Source organism: Pristis pectinata, chromosome 18 (assembly GCF_009764475.1).
Source record: "Pristis pectinata isolate sPriPec2 chromosome 18, sPriPec2.1.pri, whole genome shotgun sequence".
Lineage (NCBI taxonomy): Eukaryota > Metazoa > Chordata > Chondrichthyes > Rhinopristiformes > Pristidae > Pristis > Pristis pectinata.
In genome coordinates this window covers 19,194,484-19,219,580 of record NC_067422.1, presented here as the reverse complement: position 1 = coordinate 19,219,580, position 25,097 = coordinate 19,194,484, and the positions used below count along the sequence as shown (strand labels likewise).

The window sequence follows — 25,097 nt, the reverse complement described above, 5'->3', positions numbered from 1 at the left end:
GATGTGCATAAATAAGAAGATGGAATTTTAACTGTCTAATAAGGATAACACATTGATCTACTGATATTTCACAGAGTGGTAGAGCAGTTCTAAAACTACAGGTCTCCATCTGACATATCCATGATTTTAGAAGAGAACTTGGAAAATGCATTTAATAAAAACAGCTGGGTGACATCCTGGTGTATTTAACTGTAGAAGCTTCAGAGTAAATACTTGCTCATGTCATGGAATGAGATTAAGTAGAGGAGCAAATAAGAAAAATAAATATAATATATTCAACTTATTCTGTTTTATTAGTTTCTGAGGCACATAAGAGAATCTCTGTTCCCATCACATGCAAAATCCGTGTCTTCCCAGAAGTCAGTAAAACTGTGCAATATGCAAAGATGCTGGAGAAAGCAGGTTGCCAGGTAATTAAAGATTCATATTTTGATTTCTATTAATCTTGATTTTTGAAGTTTGGCAAATATGTGGCAAATGTTTAGCACATAGTTAGGAGTGATTGTAATTCACAAGTTGTCAGTTTGGCTCAGACAATAGTGTCCCACCCAAATGAGAAAATTGGTTTCAAATGCATAATGAAGTATTTGGTCAGAGTTCTAGTCTTTTGGAATACTTTACAAAATATTTAATAGAATATATATTGCTTATTTCTGTACTGTGTCGTGTTTGGAGCCATGTATTACTCAGCAATGCAAAGTGGAAGTCCATAAGTAACTATAGGTTGTATATTAAATATGTTATATATAATTAATTTTCACACAGTTTACAAAGAGCAAAATCAAAACTTGAGCATTTGGATAATTGGAATGTTCCTTTGCACAATTAATGACTTATCCTAACGAAGTATTGTTGTAAACTACTATTGAATGATTCAGATATTCACAGTTACTTCAGCTGAGGGTTGAGATGGTTGATGTTAGCAATGGATGATTTTTTTAATAACCTAACCACATACACTAAGTAACTAATATGTCTGGGATTTTTGATATTATGAAGTATTACTGAAAAACAAATTCTATTATTTTTATTAATGACCACAATCCAGACATTTTGAATTCTAAATCATGCATAATTAACTCAAAGTCTTGTGTCATGCACTTGATTTCAAATACTTTCCCCTGCAATAAAAACTGCAACATTATGGTAATGGTGTAATGTATGAACTGTTTAAGGAAAAGATTGACACATGCCTTTGGTTTGACTTCGATTTTAATACCAGTCTCAATGTGATTAAATTCAGGTTTCTTTTTGTAATAAGCGTGCTACATGATAAATTTGCATTCACTATGCTCATTTTGTATGGATATGGATTCTAAACACAAAACCTCCGTAATTTTAAACCTATTAAAATTTGATGGACTTCATGAATTTGCTTAAACTCTCTTTAGGAATGCAGTTCCATTTGAAAATATGGAAGGTGAGATGCATTCTCTTTGCATTTATTATCCCTGATATTCAGATGTAATGCACCACAGTTAGCAGAAATGCAAAACCTTTAATGGGACAAAGATAATGGCTTGTTCTCCGTTTCAACCAAACTCATTATATCTTGTAGCTAAACAAAAGAATTTGTTGCCTGTCATGTCCTTTCCAAATGTTATGATTTCATAATGCAGACATAAGCAAAAATTTTCTAATTCATTTCAGCTGCTAACTGTTCATGGTCGTACAAAGGAACAAAAGGGGCCCCTGACTGGAGTAGCTGATTGGGAACACATAAAAGCTGTGAGGTAAGTAGCCAATAACACTGGGTACTATGCAAACTAATGGGTAACAAGTGCATCGTTAGTCTAACAGTAAATTAATTCTTACCCTCCTTCTCATCTGCATAGTGAGTGGAGGAATGCCCAGCTAAGAGTGGAATCTTGGCTCATTTGTGGTCATGTTATCATAAGTCTGCAAGTAAAATTAATAGCATGCTTAGTTTTAACTTGATCTGAATATGAATAAATGATTTTAATCTTGTGAAAGTTATGATTTTGGATTTCATCACTACCAACACCATGTTCTCACCTCTAATATCATATCAAAGTCTCATGCCACTAGGCATTAGTGCTTGTTTATTTTAATGGTGATACTTTCACTCTGCATATCTCCACACATTGAAGAAAGTAGTAACTGCAAGAGCAGTGCTGATCTCACCTAGTCATTTCCCATTCATGCATTATTTTGCAGATCTCTTTCTGTCTCTCCATAAAGAATTATGGGTTACTCTTTCATGTGATTTTAATCCTAGTAGACTCAGAATACTCAGTGGAACACACTTTTCCTGCTTTATCTTTTGCCTGCAAGTTCACGCTATTAGAAATGGAAAATAAAAAAAAACTATTGTAAAGAACTTTAATGGTGGGAGATATCAGTTTAGTTATCATTCTGTGATAGTATGTACAGCATGAACTCTACAGATTAAAGCTGTTTAATAAAAGTAGGCTGTTTATGGTAATTCAAAAGCATGAAGTGCACTGCTCAATTCACAAACCACAACTTATCAGCTCAGTGGACACATTCAGTGGGTGCTATAGAAAGAAGTGAAGAAAGGGAAGGAGTATTAGTTTGTCCCTGATGTGGACAAACTAGAAAGTTTGAATCTATAGAAAGAAGTGAAGAAAGGGAAGGAGTATTAGTTTGTCCCTGATGTGGACAAACTAGAAAGTTTGAATATTAGCTATCTCACTGCCATTGCTACTTTTCATAATTCCTAAAATTTCATGTCAATAAGTCTCTGTGTATCCAACAGAGCGTATTATTTAACATGTGGAGCTGATCATTTTTGCTGGTGTCTCCGTTGCCCATTTAAAAGCATTGTCTCGTGAAAGCATGCAGTGGCTCTTCAGTTTTACTCTTTCTTTTCCCCTTTTATCATTACCTCTCCTTTGCAGTTTTATGTTCAGACAAAAATGGAAAAAAGCTGAATTCAAGGTTCTAGGCCTGTGAGTTCTAAAGAGAGGTTTGCTCACCTGAAATTTCAATGGCAGAAAGGATTGCTGGGTAGTAAAGGAACATTATTTACATTTTTTCTACAAAGTTAAAGGCTGTAAATGATACATGTGCCAGCAGCCTATTTGATTTAGGCTAGAAGACACAATATACAGGATTAATAATATTCAAATGAATTGGGAGATCAGACAATTTTCTTCTAGAGCAATAGATTTGTAAAATAGACTCCCAGTAGAGTTTAATTCTATCAATTCATTCATTTGTGGGGCTATTTCTCACATTGTAATCCTTGGTTATCTTTTAACAGGGTATTGTGACAATACATTACAGTTAACGGCTTCAACTTCAATTTAAAACTTAATATACGTGAATAAAGACACATTTGATATCATTCAGCTACACAGATAAACATAATGTGATAACTAAATATTTTCATAAAATAAGTGGCAAAACTCTGTTCAATACAGGAAAGAAGTGAACATTCCAGTTTTTGCAAATGGCAATATCCAGTACTTAAGCGATGTGGAACGATGCTTTCGGGAAACTGATGTACAAGGTGTAATGAGTGCAGGTATGTGCTTAAAGGAGAATTACTTCACCTTATTTCTAATTAGCCTAATTTATTTTTGCTCTTAAGCACCAATTCTTTGCTGCCATATATCTCTGAGTATCCTTTTGTACATTTAGTTCCCTTTGACAAAACTTCAATCCTATTATAAAGATTTCTTATGATAAATTGCAATATCCATGTTTATAATTGAAGTAGATGATGCAAGCTTGTCATAGTTCAATTGCATCCTCTTGTCAGTGATTGAACTGTAATACCTCAGTTTAATATTTGCAAAAGTGGTCAGTGCTACAGGGAAACATCTATATCCCAATCAACTTGCTGTAATAGCAAAGTCCTGTTAGTTATTCTGTTTAACTAAAAATCAGACAAAATGATGGAATGAATGTGTGATTGTAGGTTAGGATTGTTACCCCTCTGCAGTATGGTATAATAATGTGCTACATTCTAATCCCTCTTCATTGGAGGACTAGTCTTGACCTTAACTTCACGTATGTAATATCATGCGCAGCAATAAATATCTAAAAGGTTATAAGGAACAGATTGAGTGACTTGCAGCATTGAGAGTTTTCTAAAAAAAACATAGAATATAGAACAGTACAGCACAGGAACAGGCCCTTTGGCCCACGATGTTGTACTGAACTATTTAAACTAGTAATTAAATACCTAACTAAATTAATCCCTTCTGCCTATACAACGTCTATATCCCTCCATTCTCTGTACATTCACATGCCTATCTAAGATCCTTTTAAATGCCTCTATCATATTTGCCTCCACTACCAACCCTGGCAGCACATTCCAGGCACCCACTACTCTTTGTGTAAAAAAAAGAAAACTTACCCCACACATCTCCTTTGAATTTACCCCCTCTCACCTTAAATGAATGCCCTCTAGTATTAGACATTTAGACTCTAGGGGGGAAAAAGATACCGGCTGTCTACTCTATCTGTGCCTCTCATAATCTTATGAACTTCGTCAGGTCTCCCCTCAGCCTCTACCGCTCCAGAGAAAACAACCTGAGTTTGTCTAACCTCTCCTCATATAGCACATGCCCTCTAATTCAAGCAGCATCCTGGTAAACCTCTTCTGCAGCCTTTCTAAAGCCTCCACATTCTTCCTATAATGGGGCAATCAGAATTGAATGCAGATGTGGCCTAACTAGAGTTCTATAAAACTGCAACATAACTTCCCAACTCTTAAACTCAATGCCTTGACTAATAAATGCAAGCATACCATATGCCTTCTTTACCACCCTATCAACCTGTGCAGCCACTTTCAAGGTGCTTTGGACTTGGACCCGAAGATCCCTCTGTACATCACCACTGTTAAGGGTCTTGTCATTAACAGTGTACTGTCCCTTTACATTTCATCTTCCAAAGTGCAAGACCTCAAATTTGTCCAGATTAAACTCCATCTGCCATTCTTCCACCCATATCTGCAAATGATCTGTATCCTTTGGCAATTTTCTACACTATCCACAACACCACCAACCTTTGTATCGTCTGCAAACTTACTAACCCACCCATCTACATTTTCATCCAGGTCATTTATATATATATCACAAAGAGCAGAGGGATAGCTGGAAAGTGGGAATATTTACCAAATATTAAAGGAATTTGCAGCACACAGGTAGGCCATATGATTATGTCCATGGCAACAGAAAAGGCATTAGGTTCAAAACCTTGTAAAGTATCTCTAAGTACTTATCCAGGTTGGGCAGATAGTGTAGCGGTTAGCATAATGCTATTACAGCGTCAGCGACCCGGGTTCAATTCCGTCCACTGTCTGTAAGGAGCTTGTACGTTCTCCCCGTGTCTGCATGGGTTTCCTCCGGGTGCTCCGGTTTCCTCCCACGTTCCAAAGACGTAAGGCTTAGGAAGTTGTGGGCATGCTATGTTGGCGCCGGAAGCGTGGTGACACTTGTGGGCTGCCCCCAGAACACTCTACACAAAAGATGTATTTCACTGTTTGTTTTGATGTACATGTGACTAATAAAGATATGTGTTGTTAAAGTTTCTACATCCAAGTAGTGAGTTCCAGACCCCTATTGTTCATCGGGGAAACATATTTCTGTCTGATCCTCTCTCAACTAACTTAAATCTGTGTCACCTCGTTACTGAGCTTTCCAAGGGAAATGAGTCCTTCATCATCCTGTCTAGGCTCTCATAATTTTTCACACCTTGATTAAATCTCCCTTCCTTCCGCAAAGGAAATAACACTTGGCTAACCAGTCTTAAAATTTTCCAGCCCTGGCATCATTCCAGTAAATTTTCTCCTGCCAGTATAGTGGTGACCATTACTGTAGACAGTAATTAAACTGTGGCTGAATGAGTGTTTTATACAGTTCTGGTGTAACTTTCTTGCCTGTGTAGTTAGTATAAAGGCAAGTATCTTTTTTTTTGCTTCTTAACCAGTTTCTCAACTTGTCCTGCTGCCTTCAGGGATCTACGTACAATTTCATTAATATCCCTGTATTCCTCTAAACTTGTGTGTTGCCCTTTATTATGTATTCTTGTGCCTTGTTTGCTCTCTACAAGTGCATTATCTCATACTTCTGGATTAGATTCCATATGCCATTTTGTGTCTACCTAACCAGTCAGTGATGTTCTCCCGCATTCTACAGCTTCCTTCCTCACTATCAATACGTTGTCAGTTTAGTGGCATCTGCAAAGTTAAATTATGGACCTTATATTTAAGATAATTACTGATTATTTAACCCAAAAAGCAAGAGACCTGGTAACGAGCCCTGCAGAGCCTACTGCCCTCCATTCACTAAAACGCAGATCAACTATTACCCTTCGTTCTATCCCACTGAACAAATTTAAATCCAAATTGCCCCTTCCCTTTGGATCCCAAGGGTATTTGCTTTATCAATATAGAACTTTATAACATTCCTTGCCAAAATGCATGTGGACTGCATCAAATGTTATACCCTCATCAACCCTTCTTACTTAAATAAAAATCAGTTGTTAGTCAGACATAATCTTCCCTTAACAAAACCATGCTTGTTATTCTTGATTAAGCTATATTGTCCCTCAAAATGTTTTGCAATAATTTCCCACCACCGAAGTTGGGATGATTGGCCAGCAGTTTTTTTTGCTTTATCCTTTCCCTTAAAAAAAGGTACAATATTAGCAATAAAATCAGAAAATGCTGGAAATGTTCAGCAGGTCACGCTGCATCTGTGGAGAGAGAAACCAAAATAATGTTCCAGGTTGATGACTTTTAATCAGGACTAGGCAAAGTTAGAAAACAAGCATGTTTTAAATTGAAAGAAGTTGGAGAGATAGAACAAAGGGAATATCTGTGGTACAGTAGGAATGGAGAGATTGTGATGCAAAGGGTGGTAGTACAGCATATTTAAATGCAGAAGATCTGTGGGGGACAGGAAAGGAAATGAATAAGGACAGAGAAATTTGAAAGAGAAAACATTGCTGGAAGTGACAGGTGCAGTTCTGGAAATCTGAAACAAAGGAGATTGCAGGAAATGCACAACATGTCAGACAGCATCAGTGGAGGGATGAAAACAGTTCCAAATTAGCAGTCTTTCAGTCCTCTGCCACCAAGTCTATAACCAAAGAGAAATGGATAATGATAAAGGATGCTTTCCTTAACTGCTTTTAAAATGTTGACATCTGTTTTATCTAGACCCAGCAATTTATTCACTTTTAATGCTTCTTGATGCCTTAATGTAGTACTTTTTTTACATTTGCCATTTCTAAAAATATACATTCTTCTTCCTAAAGTGTGATTGCCTTTCGGGGCACAAAGAATTGATTTAAAGAATTGATTGTCTTTCCCATCCACTCTTGAGCTATTGTTTTGGTATGTCATAATTTCACAAATTTATAAAAAAAAAGTCTTGGGGATTTTCCTTCATTTTATTTGCCGGTGTTTTTTACACACCACCTCTGGGATCCTAAGTTCCTCTTTACTTCACCACTGCACCTTCTATACTGCTCCTAGGCTTTCTGCAGTGTTGGGCTTTCAATATCGGTGAAAGCTATTTTTTTTTTGGCCTTATCCTATCCTACATGTTACTCAGCATTTATGGGGTGGGGATGGGCTATAGATTTGAGACTTTAATGTTATTAGAAAAATAGTGGTCTGGATCCTTGCCTTCTTATTGAATACCTTCAACTCCTCTGACACAGATTTGCCCTGAAGCGGTTCTTTCCAATCCCTTTACATCTCAGCACAGCAAAATTTATTCCAGTTTGGAACTTTTACTTCTGCTACATCTTTGTCCTCTTGCTTAAGTATGCTAAATGTAACTTATTGTGTATCTGTATTGTGATTGATGCCTCATATTTTTTCCCCTGCCAGTTTTTCCACTTACCCAGGTTTATATCCTAAAACTAATTCCAGTTTTGTCCCTCTGGGGTTGGACTTGCTAAGAAAGTTCTTTTGAATGCACTTCAAGAACTCTGCATATCCTGTTCATATTATACTATTCCTATCCCAGTTAATGTTGACATTTCTTATTATTAGCTGTGCACTCTACAAATTAAGGACAGACTGTGTAATTATAAGGCCAAATTTAAATTATTTTTCTGCAGTTTGGTCTAATAATCTGCTATTTCCTCTTCATTAAGAGGACTACAGTTGATCTTGACTTCTCGTATGCAATATCATGGTGCCATTAAATATTTATTTTTCTAAGGGGATACATTTCAGCTTAATGGGAGTATTTTGAAGGGAAACAAACATTTAACCTTCTGCTTGGCTTGTCATACTTGTGATTCATTGCATTGTTGGTACATCAACATGATGTGCAATGAAGTAATAGTATGCATGTTTACACTTGCCACCTATGTGGAAAATACCCAGTTGGAAATTACAATGCTTTTGAAAAAGAAGCACTCTTCAGCCATGGTCCAGTCAGAGATGTGTGCCTACTCTTTTTTTGTTGCAATAAAGGGTAGAATAAATAATTTTATTCATAAACAAGTCACTGAAATAATTTATTCTTGAACAAATAGTGATGAAATAGAGACAAACTGCTGGAAATGTTCAACAAGTCAATATAGCAGAGTGAGAAACAGTTAACGTTTCAGGTTGGATCTTTTTTTCATCAGAACTGGAAATGGCCAGAGAAACAGGTTTAATGAGAAAGGAAGAAATTAAAGAGAGGGAAGGTAATAAAATGTTATTGGGTGTGGTTATAACACCCAGGCTTTTCAATGAGATAACTCATACGAGGTATGCTTTAAAACACGATCCCATATAAATTGCTATTGTTCTAAGTCTCATGACTAAAATTGACTTGTGGTTTTGGCTATTTGGAATCAGTTTATTTTCCCAACATGTACCGTTTACAGAATACATCATGAAAATCAGAAGGATTACTAAGTGTTTTGTTTAACATAGCAGTTAGAATGCATTATATCAGTTAAAGTTAAGGTTCAAGTAGGAAAAGAAAATGTTAAAAAAGGGACTGCAGTGTCTGTAGAATTAAAATGGCTGTGGTATCTCAGTCTATCTATAAGACTGAACTTGTATTTACAGTGTGCTCACATGGAAAAACTCTTCCTTTCAACCACTGGGACCTGTCCTATAGTAGGCAAGAGAAACTCCAGATCCTGGAACTATTTCTGTTGGAGCATAAATATCTTTCAACTTATGTGATGTTTTGATTTGGCAAATTGGGAAAGACTGTTCCTGCTGGGTTGAGAAATCAGGGACAATAAGCCATCAACTTAAAATTGCCACTGAGCGTGAGAGATGAGACGTTTTAACATGGTGCTGATGGACCCCATTGTGCTTTGGCTGAGTGGATATCAGAGAATAAATTGAAGCCATAAATGCTTCCTTACGTTCATAATTTTGTGTTGGTCTTTTTTTTTCATTTTGAGATATTGTCATATTTTGCTGTTGAAAAGGAATCTCAGCAGAATTGTGATAACCAGTTTTGTTTTTGCTGTTAAATAGCAGTTTGTACAGTATTTTATGCTGTAATAAATTCCCCTAAGATTTATACTAGTACCTAAGGTTTTAATATTTTCACATGGTTCTAAATGAGGTAAAACCTGCACCAAGGCTCTTATTAAACATTTGGTTTCTGATGTTGTCAGTTGAAATTGAGATAAGGGATGTATGATTCTGTCTTACTACGGTCTAGTACTTCAATAAGCCCCATGTATAAATAACTATTAGGGTTAGACACTGGATGGACTGCCTTCCATATAACTTCAGTGTATAAAAGACATTTAGAACTGTAACTTTAGAATCTGTGATTTTTGTACCTTTTTCTAACAGAGGGGAATCTGCACAACCCAGCTCTTTTTGAGGGCCGAAAGCCACCTGTGTGGGAGATGACAGAGGAGTATTTAGAGATTGTCAGCCAGTACCCTTGTCCACTTTCATTTGTCAGGGCTCATCTCTTCAAACTCTGGCATCACACGTGAGTTAATAAACAAACTTTCTTCAGTGTTGGCTTATTTGATGCTGTCATGCTGAGCAATCATGTTGCAATGAACACTGGTGACTGGATCCTCAGCTTTTTTTTGCTCTGCAGATAGAACTACTCCAGATAAACATTAATCACAGATGTACGTTTAACATTTGCTAATGAAACTGTAGGGAAAGTTATGTATATGATGTTCAAAGCTTGACCACTTCTGTACAGTAATGCCTGCTAGTCCTACATTCTTATGAATAGTAAGGCTGATCAGCAGAAGTGAATTTTATAGACTATAGAATTACAATGGTCTTGCAGATTCCCTGTATTTGGTTGCATTAAGCCAGTGCAATGAAGTTGAAGGTAATGGACGTGGCCAGACAGCAATATGAATATGGCTGAAGGTTAATGCACAGTAGACAAAGCAGCACCACAATTATGACTATTTCCTTGGGTCTCCTTATAATCTCTGCTGTCTAAATACTCTTCAGGGTGACGGTCACAATACTAGGTAGTGTGATACTACTTTAATGCTGTTTGAGTCTCTCTCCTAACTTGTACCACTTATGGTACAAATTGGTACAAACTCCTGGCACAATGGCATAGGGCAAATCTGCATCTAAGAAGCCCCCGTAATGCCTGAAGGATGTGAAAATCTGCCATTGGCCTAACTCTGTCCGAGGCAATGATAAGTGAAACCCATTTCCTATTGGCATATTTGGGGATGGTGGGGTGGGCTGGGGGATTGAATAGGTTTGAGGATGGCTGGAGAGGCTGCAGGAATTAGTACAAATGTTGTTCCCTGAAACTGCCCAGAATCAGCTCAAAAAGCTGTTCACTTTTACCCAATTCAGATGCTCCTGATAGCTGTGCATCTTTCAAACCCAGTCTAGTTATCTGAATTACATTGAGTATAAAAGCAAGAGCTGCAATTCCACTGTCCTTTATTTCAATGCATATTATTGAGGAAGATTTGCAGATGGAATGTAGAGGGATGAAAGATTAAAAGGAAACAAATTTTAATTGGAAATCAGGAGAAAATGGTTTGTCTCTAGTTTTCTCACCAGAAAATTCATGCTATTTATACAGAGCTAATAGGCAAAAAGTAAGGACTACTATTTCTATGTGCCTTGTGTATTGGAGAGTCTACTTAAAAAAAATAGACTCTCCAATAAAGAAATAAAGAACAAGCATTATTTTGATTACTGAGTATTATTTAAATTTCATTTTTATTTTACACCATTTTGGGAATACTGCATTACATCTAATATATTTTAATGTACTTTGTAATATATGTATGTCCTGTTGGATTGAAGTAGCCCATTCTATAAAATTAACTCCAATGTCAGTAGACTTGAAATTGTTATAAATTGTGGATAAATTCTGTTCTTTGTATTTACTTACTGCCCTTCATGTTAGGGGGTGGGGAGGCATCTTTGATGTGTGATAAAGGGCAGAAAGTTGACAAAAGAACAAAAAAAAAGAAAGATTTATTTGGTACAGGACAAAAAAGCCAAGGCAACAAAAAATGTCATGTGCATGCATAATTTCACCATGTCATCAAGAGGCTGTTTCTTAGAAAGCTTTCAAGGGCAGGGAGGGAGTTGACATGCATAGTGGTTTCTAATGTTCCCGTCTTTGGCTCAATGCCATGCTTTATCTGATTACATTTATGTGACTCTCTTTGGGCTATTTCCCACCAATGAAATGCACGTGACCGATGTTTTCAGGAGCAGTCCATGAAACCTGGTGTATGGATGGGATCAGCGGAATTAACAGTACATGTCTATAGTAGCTTTGGAATATAATTGATCCTCTTGGAAAGGGTTAGTCCATCGGGTCAGCAGGAGTCACCTCCATCTTGATGGAAATTGGCTGACTCTTAATTGTGTGAAGGTGGATTAAATCTAAGCCATATTCAAATGTTCTATTTTCAATATGTTCCTCGGCAGGGAATTTTAAATAATTTTTCTAATGCATTTGAATGATATTACGTGTGATTATGTGGGAAATGTTATTTGAAACAAACTTACTTCACACTATCTCTGACTCAAATTTGCCATAATATCCCATTATTCCAAGTCTGATTTTAGATAACCAAAATCAAATAATCTACTCTACCACCTGAAGCTGTAATTTCAGTTTACTGTGTCCTTGAATGGGGAAAGTAAATGGGGTGTATGATTGCATGTGGTGTTCCATGTATTACCAATACATGCCCCTAGGTAGCTGATGCCTTCATAATAAAAATGAAAGCAGCCCCATTGTGCCCAGTGTACCATGCACAACAAGAAAAGGAAAGTAGTTATTAGATTTACAACAGCTGCAGTATTTTTCCTTTGTTTTTATAATCTTTAAAAGCTTTCCAGTTGGACTAGCAATTACATCTTTAAAATTGAAAAATTTTGATGCAATACCCTGTTATTTGTCAAGCACCCTAATACGTATTTTACTGAACAGAGACCTTTGATTTTCACAGGTTACAGGTTTACCATGAATTAAGAGAGGAATTAGCAAAAGTGAAAACTCTGGAGGCCATTGTAGAGGTCAACAAAGAACTCAAACGAAGATGTCAGGTATGCAAAAACATGCTAAAATTAAGGAACTAGTGCTCATCAGCACAATGAGGAATATACAGTATCTCTTGCTGGAAGGCAATGCAAGTTTATTGAAAGGGAAACATAGATTTACATTGCATTAAACAAATTAAGCAATTTATTTGTTTTCCTGAGAGATTTGTTCTTTCTGTGCAAAGATATATACAGCAAATTTATCACAGAATAAAATTAGGATGGCACAACAATAATACAAATGTGGTTGAAAATGAAATGTTTTGATCCTGTTAAAATACAAAAGTTTAATAAATATAGTTACTTTAGAATGCAAAGGAAAACCTCCCTCCATGTTCCTTAAAGGGCCCAGTTGGATCAGAGTATTCTGTAACTTGGTGCTTACCTTTAAATGGAATATGGTATTATCTTACAGTGGAATTGCTTTTGACCATTGTGAGCTGCACCATGTGACCAGTTCCATTCCCAAATAAAAACAGCTGATTGTACTAATGACATTAACCGCATTAAGGTTAACATGAGCCTGGATGAAGGAGAACTACATTTTAGTTGCAAGGTGCTTTGTATAATTTGCAGCCTGTGAATTCATAACCATATTTTGGGAAAATAATTATATAACAAAGTAAGAATTATTTAGTAGTGTTAAAGCTACTCTGAATGCTAGGAGGTAGGGAAGAAATTCCAGAGTGTAGGACCTGGATGGCTGAATACATGGCTATCTTCACTGGGTGAAGAAAGGGATGAACGCACAAGTGGCCAGAGTCAGAAGCATGTTAAGTTCATAGCAGGATTATGAGGCTGGATGTGGTCATGGATGAAGGAAGGGTGCAAGGCATAAAAGAATATGAACTTGAGGATGAGAATTGTAAATTTGGAATGCGAGAGTAAAAGGAGCCAAAGTAGGTCATCATATATAGGTGAAGGGTGAGTAGGGCTTGCTGGTTTCAGAATTGGAGCTTTGGATTGGCTGTAGATTATTAAGGGTAAGTGATGTAAGGTCAAATAGAAGAGCTTTGGAATACACAGGTCTGGAGATGTCAGGGGTAAGTAAACTAAAAAGAAAAAAAAATTGCATATTAGGAACAGCAATTAGAAAGCTTTGGACATGTACAGTACCTAAAAGGAGTGAACACAAATTAGTTTTTCAGGAAAACTAAAGCAGAAAATGTTAGAAATACTCAGTGGGTCAGGTGGTATCTTTGAGGGGAGAAACAGTTAAATTTTCAGGTTGACCTTTCTGGTGGATCTCTCCATCAGAAATTATTTCAGAAAGATGCTAAGCAGGAGAGGAAAAGGTTCAAGTAGCATATGCATCATTCCTTCTGGAGTTTGAAGTTTACACATATAAGAAAGGAAGATATGATGTTTCATCTTGTGTTCAGACTAAGCAATGCTGATCGATACAGGAGTTTTAGGAACGTCCAAGTATTGTTATCAGAATCAGGAAAAAGTTCATTTTGAAGGCCAGATTGGGAATGTGACATGGCAGGAGGAGGAGCAGTTGCTGCCAGAATGTGGAGAATGTTTGAGCAGTGAAGGTACTTCCCTATTTGTAACTGGGAGTGAACTTCACTCAAACAAGAGACAGATTTTACCCATGATAAGTAATCCACCATTGGGAGGATCACTTTAGCTTGTTTAGAAACAAAGACTTACGGAGTTTGAGTTAATTTTCTTGCATTATACTATGGGAAATATTAATAATTGTTTCCTAATGTTTGTAGGATGAAATATCTAATCTAAAGGAAGAAGAAGCTAGAGAAAACCATTTGCCTCTTCCTCACTGGATTTGTCAACCATATGTCCGGCCAGGGTGAGAGAGATATTTTACTTCATCTTTGAGTATATGTAATAGTGCTACATCTAAAGCCACCTATCGACACCAGCAGGATGTATTGCTTTGCAACATATTTAGAGGTTACACTGCCAGGCATATTTGTAATCAGTTACAAAAATACTCATCTTGGATTATTGTAAAGTTATACAATAATTACCTCCTCTTATTGGAGGAAGATTGAGGGAAGGAAAGGCTAACATTTAAACCAGAAATGATGCATATTCATTTCAATTGAATGGGTGCGGGATATGATTGAGAACGGGGTTATTTTTAATTTTTGATTGTCTAAATTTGGCAATAGCTAATTGGCTTGAATACCTTACCTGATTTTCTTCCGCATTGAAATCAATGCAAAGGATAACCAAAGAAAGGATCCAAGCAGCTGATTTGGTATTGCCCATTTCTCCTGCACAAAAATTAAAATTACTCATCATTTGTCTTCTGGCACATAAGAGCTCACTCAGAGATTGTGTTTTGTAAAAAGATGCTGTGAATGAGAAATCTGAAACTCTGCCTCAGCAATAGTGGACTTGGAAGTGGCTGGAATTTCTGTAGAAATCTTTGAATATCTTTAATTGCTGAGCTCAGTGTAAGGCTTGGACAGCATTTGGCTTAAATTGAACTCCAAGTTAAGATCCAATTATTTTCTTTCAATATTACAATGATTAACAGATCCATCAGAGCAGAGTCAGCACTAAAATTTTAGTCATAATTAATTGTTCCAATACTGTGAAAGAATTGTTTACAGTGAAGGAAAATTACTTGCTGAAAGGAACCTACACAGTGTCTACAGCCTGTGATTTACATACTTAACCGTACACAATTGAAGATAATCATTAAATAAAAATATGAATTTATATAGCAACTTCCATGCCCCTTTCAGCACATTCTAACATGCTTTACAGCTTTTTCCAATGTAGTCTCTGTTGTAATGAGGCAATTTTGGCCACTTGCTCAAGGGAACTCGGCCTTTTCTCCTTGGAGTGATGGAGGATGAGGGGGGACCTGATTGAGGTTTATACGATGATGAGAGGCATTGATCGGCTAGATAGTCAGAGGCTTTTCCCCAGGGCTGAAATGGTTGTCACAAGAGGACACAGGTTTCAGGTGTTGGGGAGTGGGTATAGATGGGATGTCAGGGGTAAGTTTTTTACTCAGAGAGTGGTGAGTGCGTGGAATGGGCTGCCGGCAGCGGTGGTGGAGGCGGATATGATAGGGTCTTTTCAGAGATTTTTGGATAGGTACATGGAGCTTCGAAAAATAGAGGGCTATGGGTAAGCCTAGTAATTTCTGAGGTAGGGACATGCTCGGCACAGCTTCGTGGGCTGAAGGGCCTGAATTGTGCTGTAGGGTTTCTATGTTAAACACTGGAGCCAATTTACACACTGTAAATTCATGTAAACAGCAGAGGCTGGCTGGTGTATTTTTCTTAGATGCTATTGCATACTAATGATTTCTGCAAACTTCAATCATGAAACAAAATTGTCCATCTCCCAATCAACTGAAATGTTTAAATTCTTTAACCCTTGCAGGAAAAGTATAGTAAATTTTAAGAGATGTAAAGTAATCGTAGTGAAATTTCTTAGTTGTTATCAATGCTGGCATAATGGCTAAATTTGGAAAATAAGTTCTCAATTGTGTAATTTAATAGGGTTAAGAATTTCAATCATTGTTTAGAATGAGAGCTAATCACCTTTATTTTACTTAAGGTAAATATTTAAGTGCAATGTAGAAAAAAACAAAATAAATTTTCTTCCTATTAGATGTGGTATCACTGGAGGGGGTGTAGAGGAGATTCAGCAGGACATTGCTTGGCATGGAGCAGTTTAGTTATAAGGAGAGACTGAAGAAGTTAGGTCTGTTCTCCCTGAAGCAGAGGAGGTTAGGCGGGTTAGGTATATAAAAATTATGAGGGGTAGAATGCAGGAAACTTTATCTCTTGTTAGAGGTGAATAAAACTAGAGGAATGAGTTTAGGGTAAAGGGGAGGAGATCTGAGGGGGAATTTCTTCACCCAGAGCAAGAAATGTACTTGCAATGTACTGCCTGAGAGAGTGGTTGAAGCTGAGTCAATAACAGCATTTAAGAATTGTCTAGATGAGCACTTGAATCACTTAGACTTAGAAGGCTATGGACCACGTGCTGGGAGATGGGATCAATACAGAAAGGTGCCCATAGGTTAGTGTGGATGAGTTGGGCCAAATTTCCTGATTTCATGCTGTATGATTGTGACTCTGTGGATCTGCTGACATCAGGTTAGCTAACCCATCATTGACCCAGGTTCCGCACAATTTAAGTAGATTTGTCAAATTCCCAGCAATATTTCTGCCTGTATTTGGAAGCTCACCAATTGGGAAATGTATAGACTCACATGATTGTACCTTGACTGGGAGGAAAGTAATTTTAAAGTTGTTTGGTGATGTGAAGATACAAATTCTACCATTTGGGAGTTGCTACTCCATAATGCTTTAATTCAGCCACTATCCTACCACAGTCATTTGAACTGTTGATATGGTTCTTCCTCCCTTGGTTATGGTGGGTATCTCTCCATGCAAGTGTTGTTGGAGATCGCTGTCACTGAGGCAGTAAAAGCTGAAAATGAGACATACAAGGTCAGTTCATAATTAGTGTTACTGCACTATTGATGCTTCACAGAACCACTCATTTCAGGAGAAAAGTCATGGGATGGAAGCAAGAATATGGCTTGATGGAATGTGATTCCCTTTTGTACTAGATTGTCATCATTTAAAGTGGTACTGAAGATGAAGGTTATTCATACTCTGGATATCTTTGTCTACGGTTTGGTGTTTTGTCTTCCAATTAAGCTGCCTTATACCTTAGTGTCTGATATTAACATTTAATAAAAGTGTACTTGCTTTCACCATAAAACCATAAAGTGGACAGTTGAGGTGTTCCTAGGCAATTTGCCTGGTGATCCAGTGAAATGAACAGTGTTAAGCTCTTGCTTTCTGAAGACTCATAAATTCATGACTTTTAAAAATTGCTTTCTTCTTCATGCTCTCCCTACAATATATTTCTTTTAATCAATATAATGAGCATAATTTTTAAAGATTTACGAGTGTAGTTAAAGCAGTTTGCTGAGTTGGAAATGTTTGTTATTCAAAATTAGAATATTGATCTTTAACATCAAAGTTTTCAGCAAAGAGCTATTAGTTTACAACTCCTACAGTAGCCATCTTTGTGGTCTCTGAGTACTAAATTATGGACAGTTTTTGTGTCATATACCTGCAAGAAATTGAGTATAATATGGTCCATTATAATTACATATTTAGCACTTAAGCTGAGTGTAAAGGATATTTTTGCATAATGGTCAGTGTTGAATTTGAACTTAGACCCAATGCAAAAGGACTGTACACTTCACTACATAGTTTTCTAGAGCAATGTATCTCAAAGTTTGTAATGAAAGGCCATAATTATCACACACTTTTAAATTCTTGGAGCTGATTTTCACCAAAATATTCCTTTTAGGTACGTTATTGATAGAATTGTGCGCAAATCTTCTCGCAGATCCAAAATAATTTTTGTCATTGTGACCTGCTTCACTGAATCCATTGATAACCTGTCCCTGCAGAACATAGCAATTAGTGGCAAATGTTTAGGGAATCTCGAAGGATGATTACTTAATGTTTAAAGTAAACGAAGGATGTAATGAAAAATGAACTCAGCCATCTGAATTTATAATCATATAAAGATACATAGATGAGAAAAAATGGTTGCAGAGTTGTAGAAAGACATTTTGCAACTATAACTTTTTGGACAAAAACAGGAAATACTGAACAGATCAGGCAACGTGTGAAGAGAGATCCAGTTAATGTTTCAGCTCATTGACCTTCTAAAATACTCTTCTGATGAAAGCCCATTACTGTGAAATGTTAATGGTTTCATAACTAGTGTTTCAGCAGCCACTTCAGTGGCTAAATGAGAGAACCGTCCTCAACTGTCATGGTTTCTTCCCTGTACCCCAAGTAATTTCCCCAAAAAAGCAATGGCACCATGTCTCAGAATAGTACAACAGATAAGGTCTTCAACCCAATGTAATTGCTTCAGTATGAGAAAATAGCAAATTGAATGAAGGGTTCCAAAAAACAAACTGCTGGAGGAACTCAGTGAGTTGAGCAGCATCTGCAGGGGGAGGAAGGAATTGTCGACATTTCCAGTTCAGACCCTGTATCCGGACTGAGAGTGGAGAGGGAAGACAGCTGGTATAAAGAGGAGAGGGGTGAGACAGGAGCTGGTAGGTGATAGATGGATTGAGGAGGGGTAAGGGATGATGGGCAGGAGGAGCAAAGTGGGAAAGGGGGGAGGAGTGGAGTTAGGAGATAGAGGCAGAGGGATGTTAAGTGGAAGCAGGCAAGGGGAATAAAAGGCTGATGGAGCCGGAAGGGGACGGTGTAGGTGGAGACAAGAGACTAGAGGGTGGTAAGCGGGGACACAAAGGCTATAAGTCCTGGAATCTGATAACTAAGGAAGATGAAAATGGGAACTATTAAGGGAGAGGTGAAGGGCAGATGGAAGCAGATGGGGGAGGCGATTTGGTAGATGACGTATGTGGGTGGTAGGTGGATGGAACCAGGAGGAGGAGGTGGATGAAAAAGGCTGATGGGGAGCTAGAGGGGAGTGGGGGTATGGGAAAGGAAAGAAAAATGGGAGCACCGGCAGTGGATGGGAAAGAGGGGAACATAAGAGTTACCTGAAACTCAAAATTCAGTGTTCATTCCACTAGGTTGTAGACTTCTTGTTAACTTGGTCAACCTTGATTTCTCTTTCTTTTACTCTTTGTACGATTGCAATTTTCCAATGCCTGTCCATTTGCTGAGCCGCCAACCAGTGCATATACAGTGAAAAGGCTGGAAATCTTCCCCCAACCTCAAGTACTCAAGTCTGACAGCCCCTGCAAAGTCTCATTCTTTGGAAGAAGGTGCTGAGTTTCTGTTTGACAGCAAATAGGGTTTATTGTTATTTCAGGAGATTATTTGCAGATGAGGTACAAATGTTACTTTGTCACTGCACTATTGAAAGAAGCAGAAAACGCAGGTCTGACAGGTCTTGGTACTTCCATCCAGCACTGGCAATGTTTCAGATGCAAGCTGGTGGTCGGCAGGGCAGCTGTACGTCTTTGTTGTGGAGCGTTATCAAATTCTGTGAAAGAACTGTTGCCTATTGGGTAATAAGCTTGGAGTGCTAATAATTTGGCATCCACACAGAAGGAAGGAAGCCAAGTCAACCAGTCGTACTGCTGCCATATCAGAGGCCTTGAGCAGTCATATGTTGTGCACTGATGCTCTTGATTATATTTAAGGACACAAACTATTTAATGTATGATGTAAGTAATTTCAAATAAGACAAGTATTATTTCTGTTCTGCTTGACAGACCCAAGGATATTAATTCTCAAAATGGAGAACAACCTTCTGGTGGGAAATCCAGTGGAAAAAGAGCACTGGAAGAGGAGGATGGGAATCCTGAATTTCTTTCAAAGAATAAACAGAAAAAGAAAGCACGAAATCCCAAAAAAAATTTTGATACCTCAGTGAAACGTAAGTTTTCTAATTTGGGATTTATGTGAAGGCTGAAACCAATTTTATAGATATGTGCACTGTATTATTACACCTGCACTGTCACCAGCCAAAGTGTAAAGTATTGATCAGCGTATACTTTAAATTTGATTACTCATGGGCTCCTGTGCAGCACAAAGCTCCACAACGTTTTGAGTTCGAGCATAGAAGCCAAATCACTGGTCAATTGCTAAATATTTGAGTTCCTTCCCAGTACTGAGAGCTCTATTCCTTGCTCAGCCCCACGGTTGTTGCCCATTGAATCTATAACAAAAGACTTGATCGTGTATTTACAAATGCAACACATCCTCCTAAAGCATTTAGGTTCAGTCTTAATATGAGGCATGCAAGATGCTACTTGGAAGCAGAATTAATAAAATATTAGCTTAAGCATATTCTTGAAATCCTTGAATTCTCTGGTAATAGTTCCAAACTAAAGGATGAAACCAAAGGACATATGAGGAAAGGATATTAATTAAAATCCAATAACATCAAAGCATCATTTTGAGTGAAGACAAATTCTATTATAGCAATCACTTGGCCAGGATGAAATTGAAGAAAACCAGAAGTATCTTTCTTCAGGCCTATTATTATCAGGAAGGGGGGGACAAGGCATGGTAATTACACAAAATATAAAATGTCTGCTTTGAAGGAAGACTCTTTGGCTCATCAGGTCTGTTGTAGCTCGTTCTATATCCCAGTCCTTTCTCGTGCCATGGAATTAAAGATTATAGCAACATTTGCATCAATCTGTGTTCTTAAGGGCCGCATGGCCATTTCTTTTTGTCCTCAGTTTTTTTTAACTTGCATTTCCTTTTAAAATCATTTATGGAATCCACTTTAAAAGTTGTATGTGTCGGTAAATTCCAAATTGAATGCATTCTCTGTGTAAAGACTTTATTCCAACTTCCGTTAATTTGCCTAAATGCCATGATGGATACAGGCCTGATTATTGATTCTCATCTTTTACCACTATCCTCTTGAATTCTTCAATAATTTTGGACACTTATCAAAGATATCCCATGAACTTTCTCTGCTATATCTGCTATAAAGGTTATCATGTAATTTGTCAGGTCTTATTACAAGAGTTGGGATATTTTGCTGCAATGATAAAGAACCCTAATGAGACCTCATCTGAAATATTGTCTACAGTTATGGCCTCCATACCTAAAGAAGGATGTACTTGCTATAGAGGGAGTATACCTATTCTCTAGAGTTTGAAAGAATGAGAGGTAATCTCTTTGAGACATACAAAATATTTAGATGTTTCAACAGGGTAGATGGTGGGAGGATATTTCTCTGGTTAAGAGTCTAGAACTGGAGCTTGTAGTAAGTGATAGACCATTTAGATTTGAAATGAGAAATTTCCTCACTAATGGTGGTGAATCTTTGGAATTCTTCACCTAAGAAGGCTGTGGAGCCTTAGTCATTGATTTTACTCAAAAATGAGATCAATAAATCTCTGGATATTAGAGGAATTGAGGGATAGGCAAGCAAATGTTTGTTGAGGTAGTTTAGCCATTGTCTTACTGAATGGTGAAGCAGGCTTAAGGGGCCAAATGGGCTGCTGTTGCTCCTGCTTCTTATGTTCTCTCTCATTCCTAACTATCATCCTACTTAACCCACATTGCATCTTGCCACGCTTCCTGCATCCTCTTTCTAATGGAGTTTGCAAAATTGTAAATACAGCCGCAGTGATGTCTTCCACATATTCATCACCATCTTACTGATTTTTTTGTTTTCACTTAATTCCTCCATATATAAATGCCAAATTAATTTATTGTTTTGGGCTTGGTTTTAATAATCTTTATGGCCTGGATTTTGCAGCCGGTAGCACACTGACAGCAATAAACTCATTTCAAAAACTCCACTTAATCCTCAGGGGTCCTGCCAGTGAGAACCTGTGCTAGTCAGTGAGAAATGTTTCTGTAGCTGACTTCTTGTGTTATTTTCTGTGGTCATAAAATGGTCTACCCAAGGAGGAGTAAAAATGATCTTCATACACGAAATGAGAAATGAAAACTGAACTAAACTAAGATTTTCCCTCAGACTCTGTCTGAATTGTTAAGAGAAGAAAGTATTACTTAAAATTTGAGGAACTCTTAGACACTTCCAAAAACTTTTGAGAAATTTATTTTCAAGACATAGCTTTTTGGAAGCTTAAAAATCTGTATCAACAATCCAAAGGAGAGATGTTATTTTTTTTAATTTTTTCAAATTAACATGCTTTTGAAAATTTTTAAATTTTTTTGTAAATTAACAAGCCATTGGAATGATTTTTAAAAAAAATGTCTTGACTTAAAATCTGCTGCTTGGGTCCCTCACAGCTTTTGTCTTCCATTAAAATCCTCCACTATGGGAAAATACTCCTTGCACCTTCTAGGACCTGGTGCAAAATCTATGGGTGAGTTATATTCCTACATTTGGGTAATACACACAAATTCACATTGCCTTGTTTGTTAATTCCAGTATCAGAGATATCATCATCATCATCACAGCCTGCAGAATTGTGGTGCATGGCTGACAGCAAGTTCAGGATTTTCATATTAAAATATATTACATGGAAATCCTCAAGTTGATGTCAGTTTCAGTTAATGGTGGTGACTGTCAGTAGTTTCTCTGAGTAATGATGATGTCCACCCATAGTTTCACTGTCATTACTATTGCAAAATCCTGTGTCTTCATTCTGTTTCTTCTGCTTTAATTCTGCTCCAATGAACATCTGGACATGCATGATAAATATTCCAATTTTTCATTCCTTTTCCCCAAAATGAACAACTTCACATTTATCTTGTTGAACTGCAGTTGACATATTTTGTTGTTCATTTGTCCCTTTATATGATAACTAAATTTAAAAGTTTGCTTTGCTCTCTTTAACACTTAAAAGCTAACTAAAAGGATGTTTATCCTAGTAATTACTAATTCAATATATCTGTAGTTTACTTTGAATCTGGAGTGAAACTAAAACACTGTCAATCAATGCATTTTGGTGGTGAGGAAGATGGTGAAATGGGATTTTTGCATGGCTAATGAAACAAAGCAACTTATACTTGAACCTTTGGATATTTGAGTTGAGCTGCTCTTCTGTTCTTTGCTTGAGGTGCCTGCATACTGAACCATATAAAGTGAGGTAACAAGAAGTTTAGTTAAGGTTTCCATTTATAAGGAACATTTGAACAGGGAAAAGAGGATGGAGTATTGGAAGGAAATTTCAGCTGTCTTCGTCATGTCAACTAAAGGCACGGCTGCCAATGAAGGAGCAATTAAATTTGGGACGGATCAGGAGGACAGAATTGGAGCTTTGATTTCTTGGTAGGTTATAAGGCTGTAGGGAGAAGGCTATTTGAGACCATGTAAGAAAACAAGGATGAGAATTTACAAATTGAACTGTTTTTTGACTGAGAACCATTATAGAAAGACAGACGCAGATGATGGGAGAGCAGGACGATGCAAATGAGGACCTGAGCAGCAGATTTTTACGTGACCTCAAGTTTATAAAGAGAAAAACAAAGTAAACTAATCATGAGTGCATTGGAACAGTCAAGCCTAGAGATGATAAAGGCAAGAATGTATGTTTCAATACCACTGCCAAATCCCCTTTCGTTAACATTCTGATGGTTACTGTTGACTAGTAATTTTAATTGGACCAGCCACACAAATGCAGTGGCTACAGAGCAGATCAGAGGCTGGTTATTGTATTGTGAATGACTCTTACATAATTTAGGAAGCCTACCAGGAAGGTGATAGAATTCTCTCCACTTGCATGAATGAGTGCAGCTCCAGCAATAGTTGGGAAGCTCAGTACTGCCCAGGAGAAACCAGCCCCATCCAATACCCTAAAAATTCAATCTCAATACTAACAGTACACCATGACTGCAGCATATAGATAAGGCAGTACGGTGACCGTCAAGGCTTCTTCAACAGAACCTCCCAGACATGTGACCAATACTACTTAGCCAGAGGCACATTTCGAAGTTCATCTTCCAGTTACATACCATCCTTTTTTGAACCATTCCCTTGTGGCCGCTGAATTAAAATCTTGGAATTCCATATCTGAGAGTCCAGTAGGTGGACCTTTATAAAGACTACAGTGGTTCGAGAAGGCAGGTCACCGCCACCACCTCCTCAGGGAATTGGGAATGGTTATTAAGGTCTTGGCATACCAGTGATGTAAGAATAGAATTGAGGTATTGGCCGAGTTGTGCTCTGTTACCCAAAATGGAAATAACCTGTCTCACCAATGCTGTAGTTACATTGTCTATAGCTCATTTCTGGTCAAAAAAAAATACTACGATTGCCAAGAGTCTGATTCAAATTCAAAAAGGTTGATTGAATATCTGACAAGGGGAGGAGACAGAAGACAATGAATTTGGACTTTTCATGTGATGATATTGAGTGTACTGTCCGAGAGCTCTAAATTTAAGTCAAGATTTTAAGTTCTATCTGGCATAAGTATCTACGAGTACCCTCCCTATAGGGAGGTTATACTATATCAATCTACACTTCAAGGACTAGTTTACTTCACTACTTTAGTCTCTACGGAAAGGTCTAGCTGTCAATAATCACTATTTCAAGCAGTGGGTCCCTCCTCCCAACCAAGGACAAGATACTTCCAGCTAATGAAGCAGTTTAAACACTTTATCTTATTTTAAGTGTGACACGTTTAATTCTAATAAGTAATTCTTAATGACTTGTAACTTACAAAAGATTTCCAAGCACAAGTACAATTCTTACAAGCTAAAAAGTCATACCAACAAGTTACAGACGAACAAGTCGTCTGTCACAAAAACCAAAGGCTAAGGAATGAATTCTAGGTTTTCTTTCTGTAACCCCTCTCTCTATCATTCCCACCCTACCCTGACTGCTTTCTAACATTGATACTGTTTTTTCACTCAGTAGACATTGGGATGTGATGTTTTTTTCAACCACATTTTCAGGCCAGGTGACTGGAGTGTTTAATTAAGTAAACGTGGATCCCATTGTTCTCTTGTTTATGTTAAGAGGCTGAGCAGGGAATATTGGTTAGAAGTTTAACTTGGCAAACTACAAACATCTTGACCCTTGGATAATTTCTGCTGTTTTTGCAAAAGGGATTTTAGCTTAATGAGCAACCACTTCGTGACCTATGGACAGATCATGCTGCTGTGCTAAAAAGCTGAGGTTAGCAATAAGCCATTTTGGGGCCTGGAAAGTGAATATCCATCACACC

At 37.4% G+C, this 25,097-nt stretch overlaps 1 protein-coding gene across 3 annotated transcripts in view; it reads left to right on the top strand.

The window, feature by feature from the left end:
• Window positions 1-25,097, top strand: part of dus1l (dihydrouridine synthase 1-like (S. cerevisiae)) — a 47,434-nt gene that overhangs the window by 9,709 nt on the left and 12,628 nt on the right. For all 3 annotated transcript variants that reach the window (XM_052032895.1, XM_052032894.1, XM_052032896.1), the window contains exons 5-11: window positions 298-410; window positions 1,651-1,733; window positions 3,408-3,511; window positions 9,767-9,911; window positions 12,388-12,484; window positions 14,203-14,291; window positions 19,707-19,870. In XM_052032895.1, the coding sequence (XP_051888855.1) occupies window positions 298-410; window positions 1,651-1,733; window positions 3,408-3,511; window positions 9,767-9,911; window positions 12,388-12,484; window positions 14,203-14,291; window positions 19,707-19,870 (795 nt within the window). The remainder of the gene's footprint in view (window positions 1-297; window positions 411-1,650; window positions 1,734-3,407; window positions 3,512-9,766; window positions 9,912-12,387; window positions 12,485-14,202; window positions 14,292-19,706; window positions 19,871-25,097) is intronic.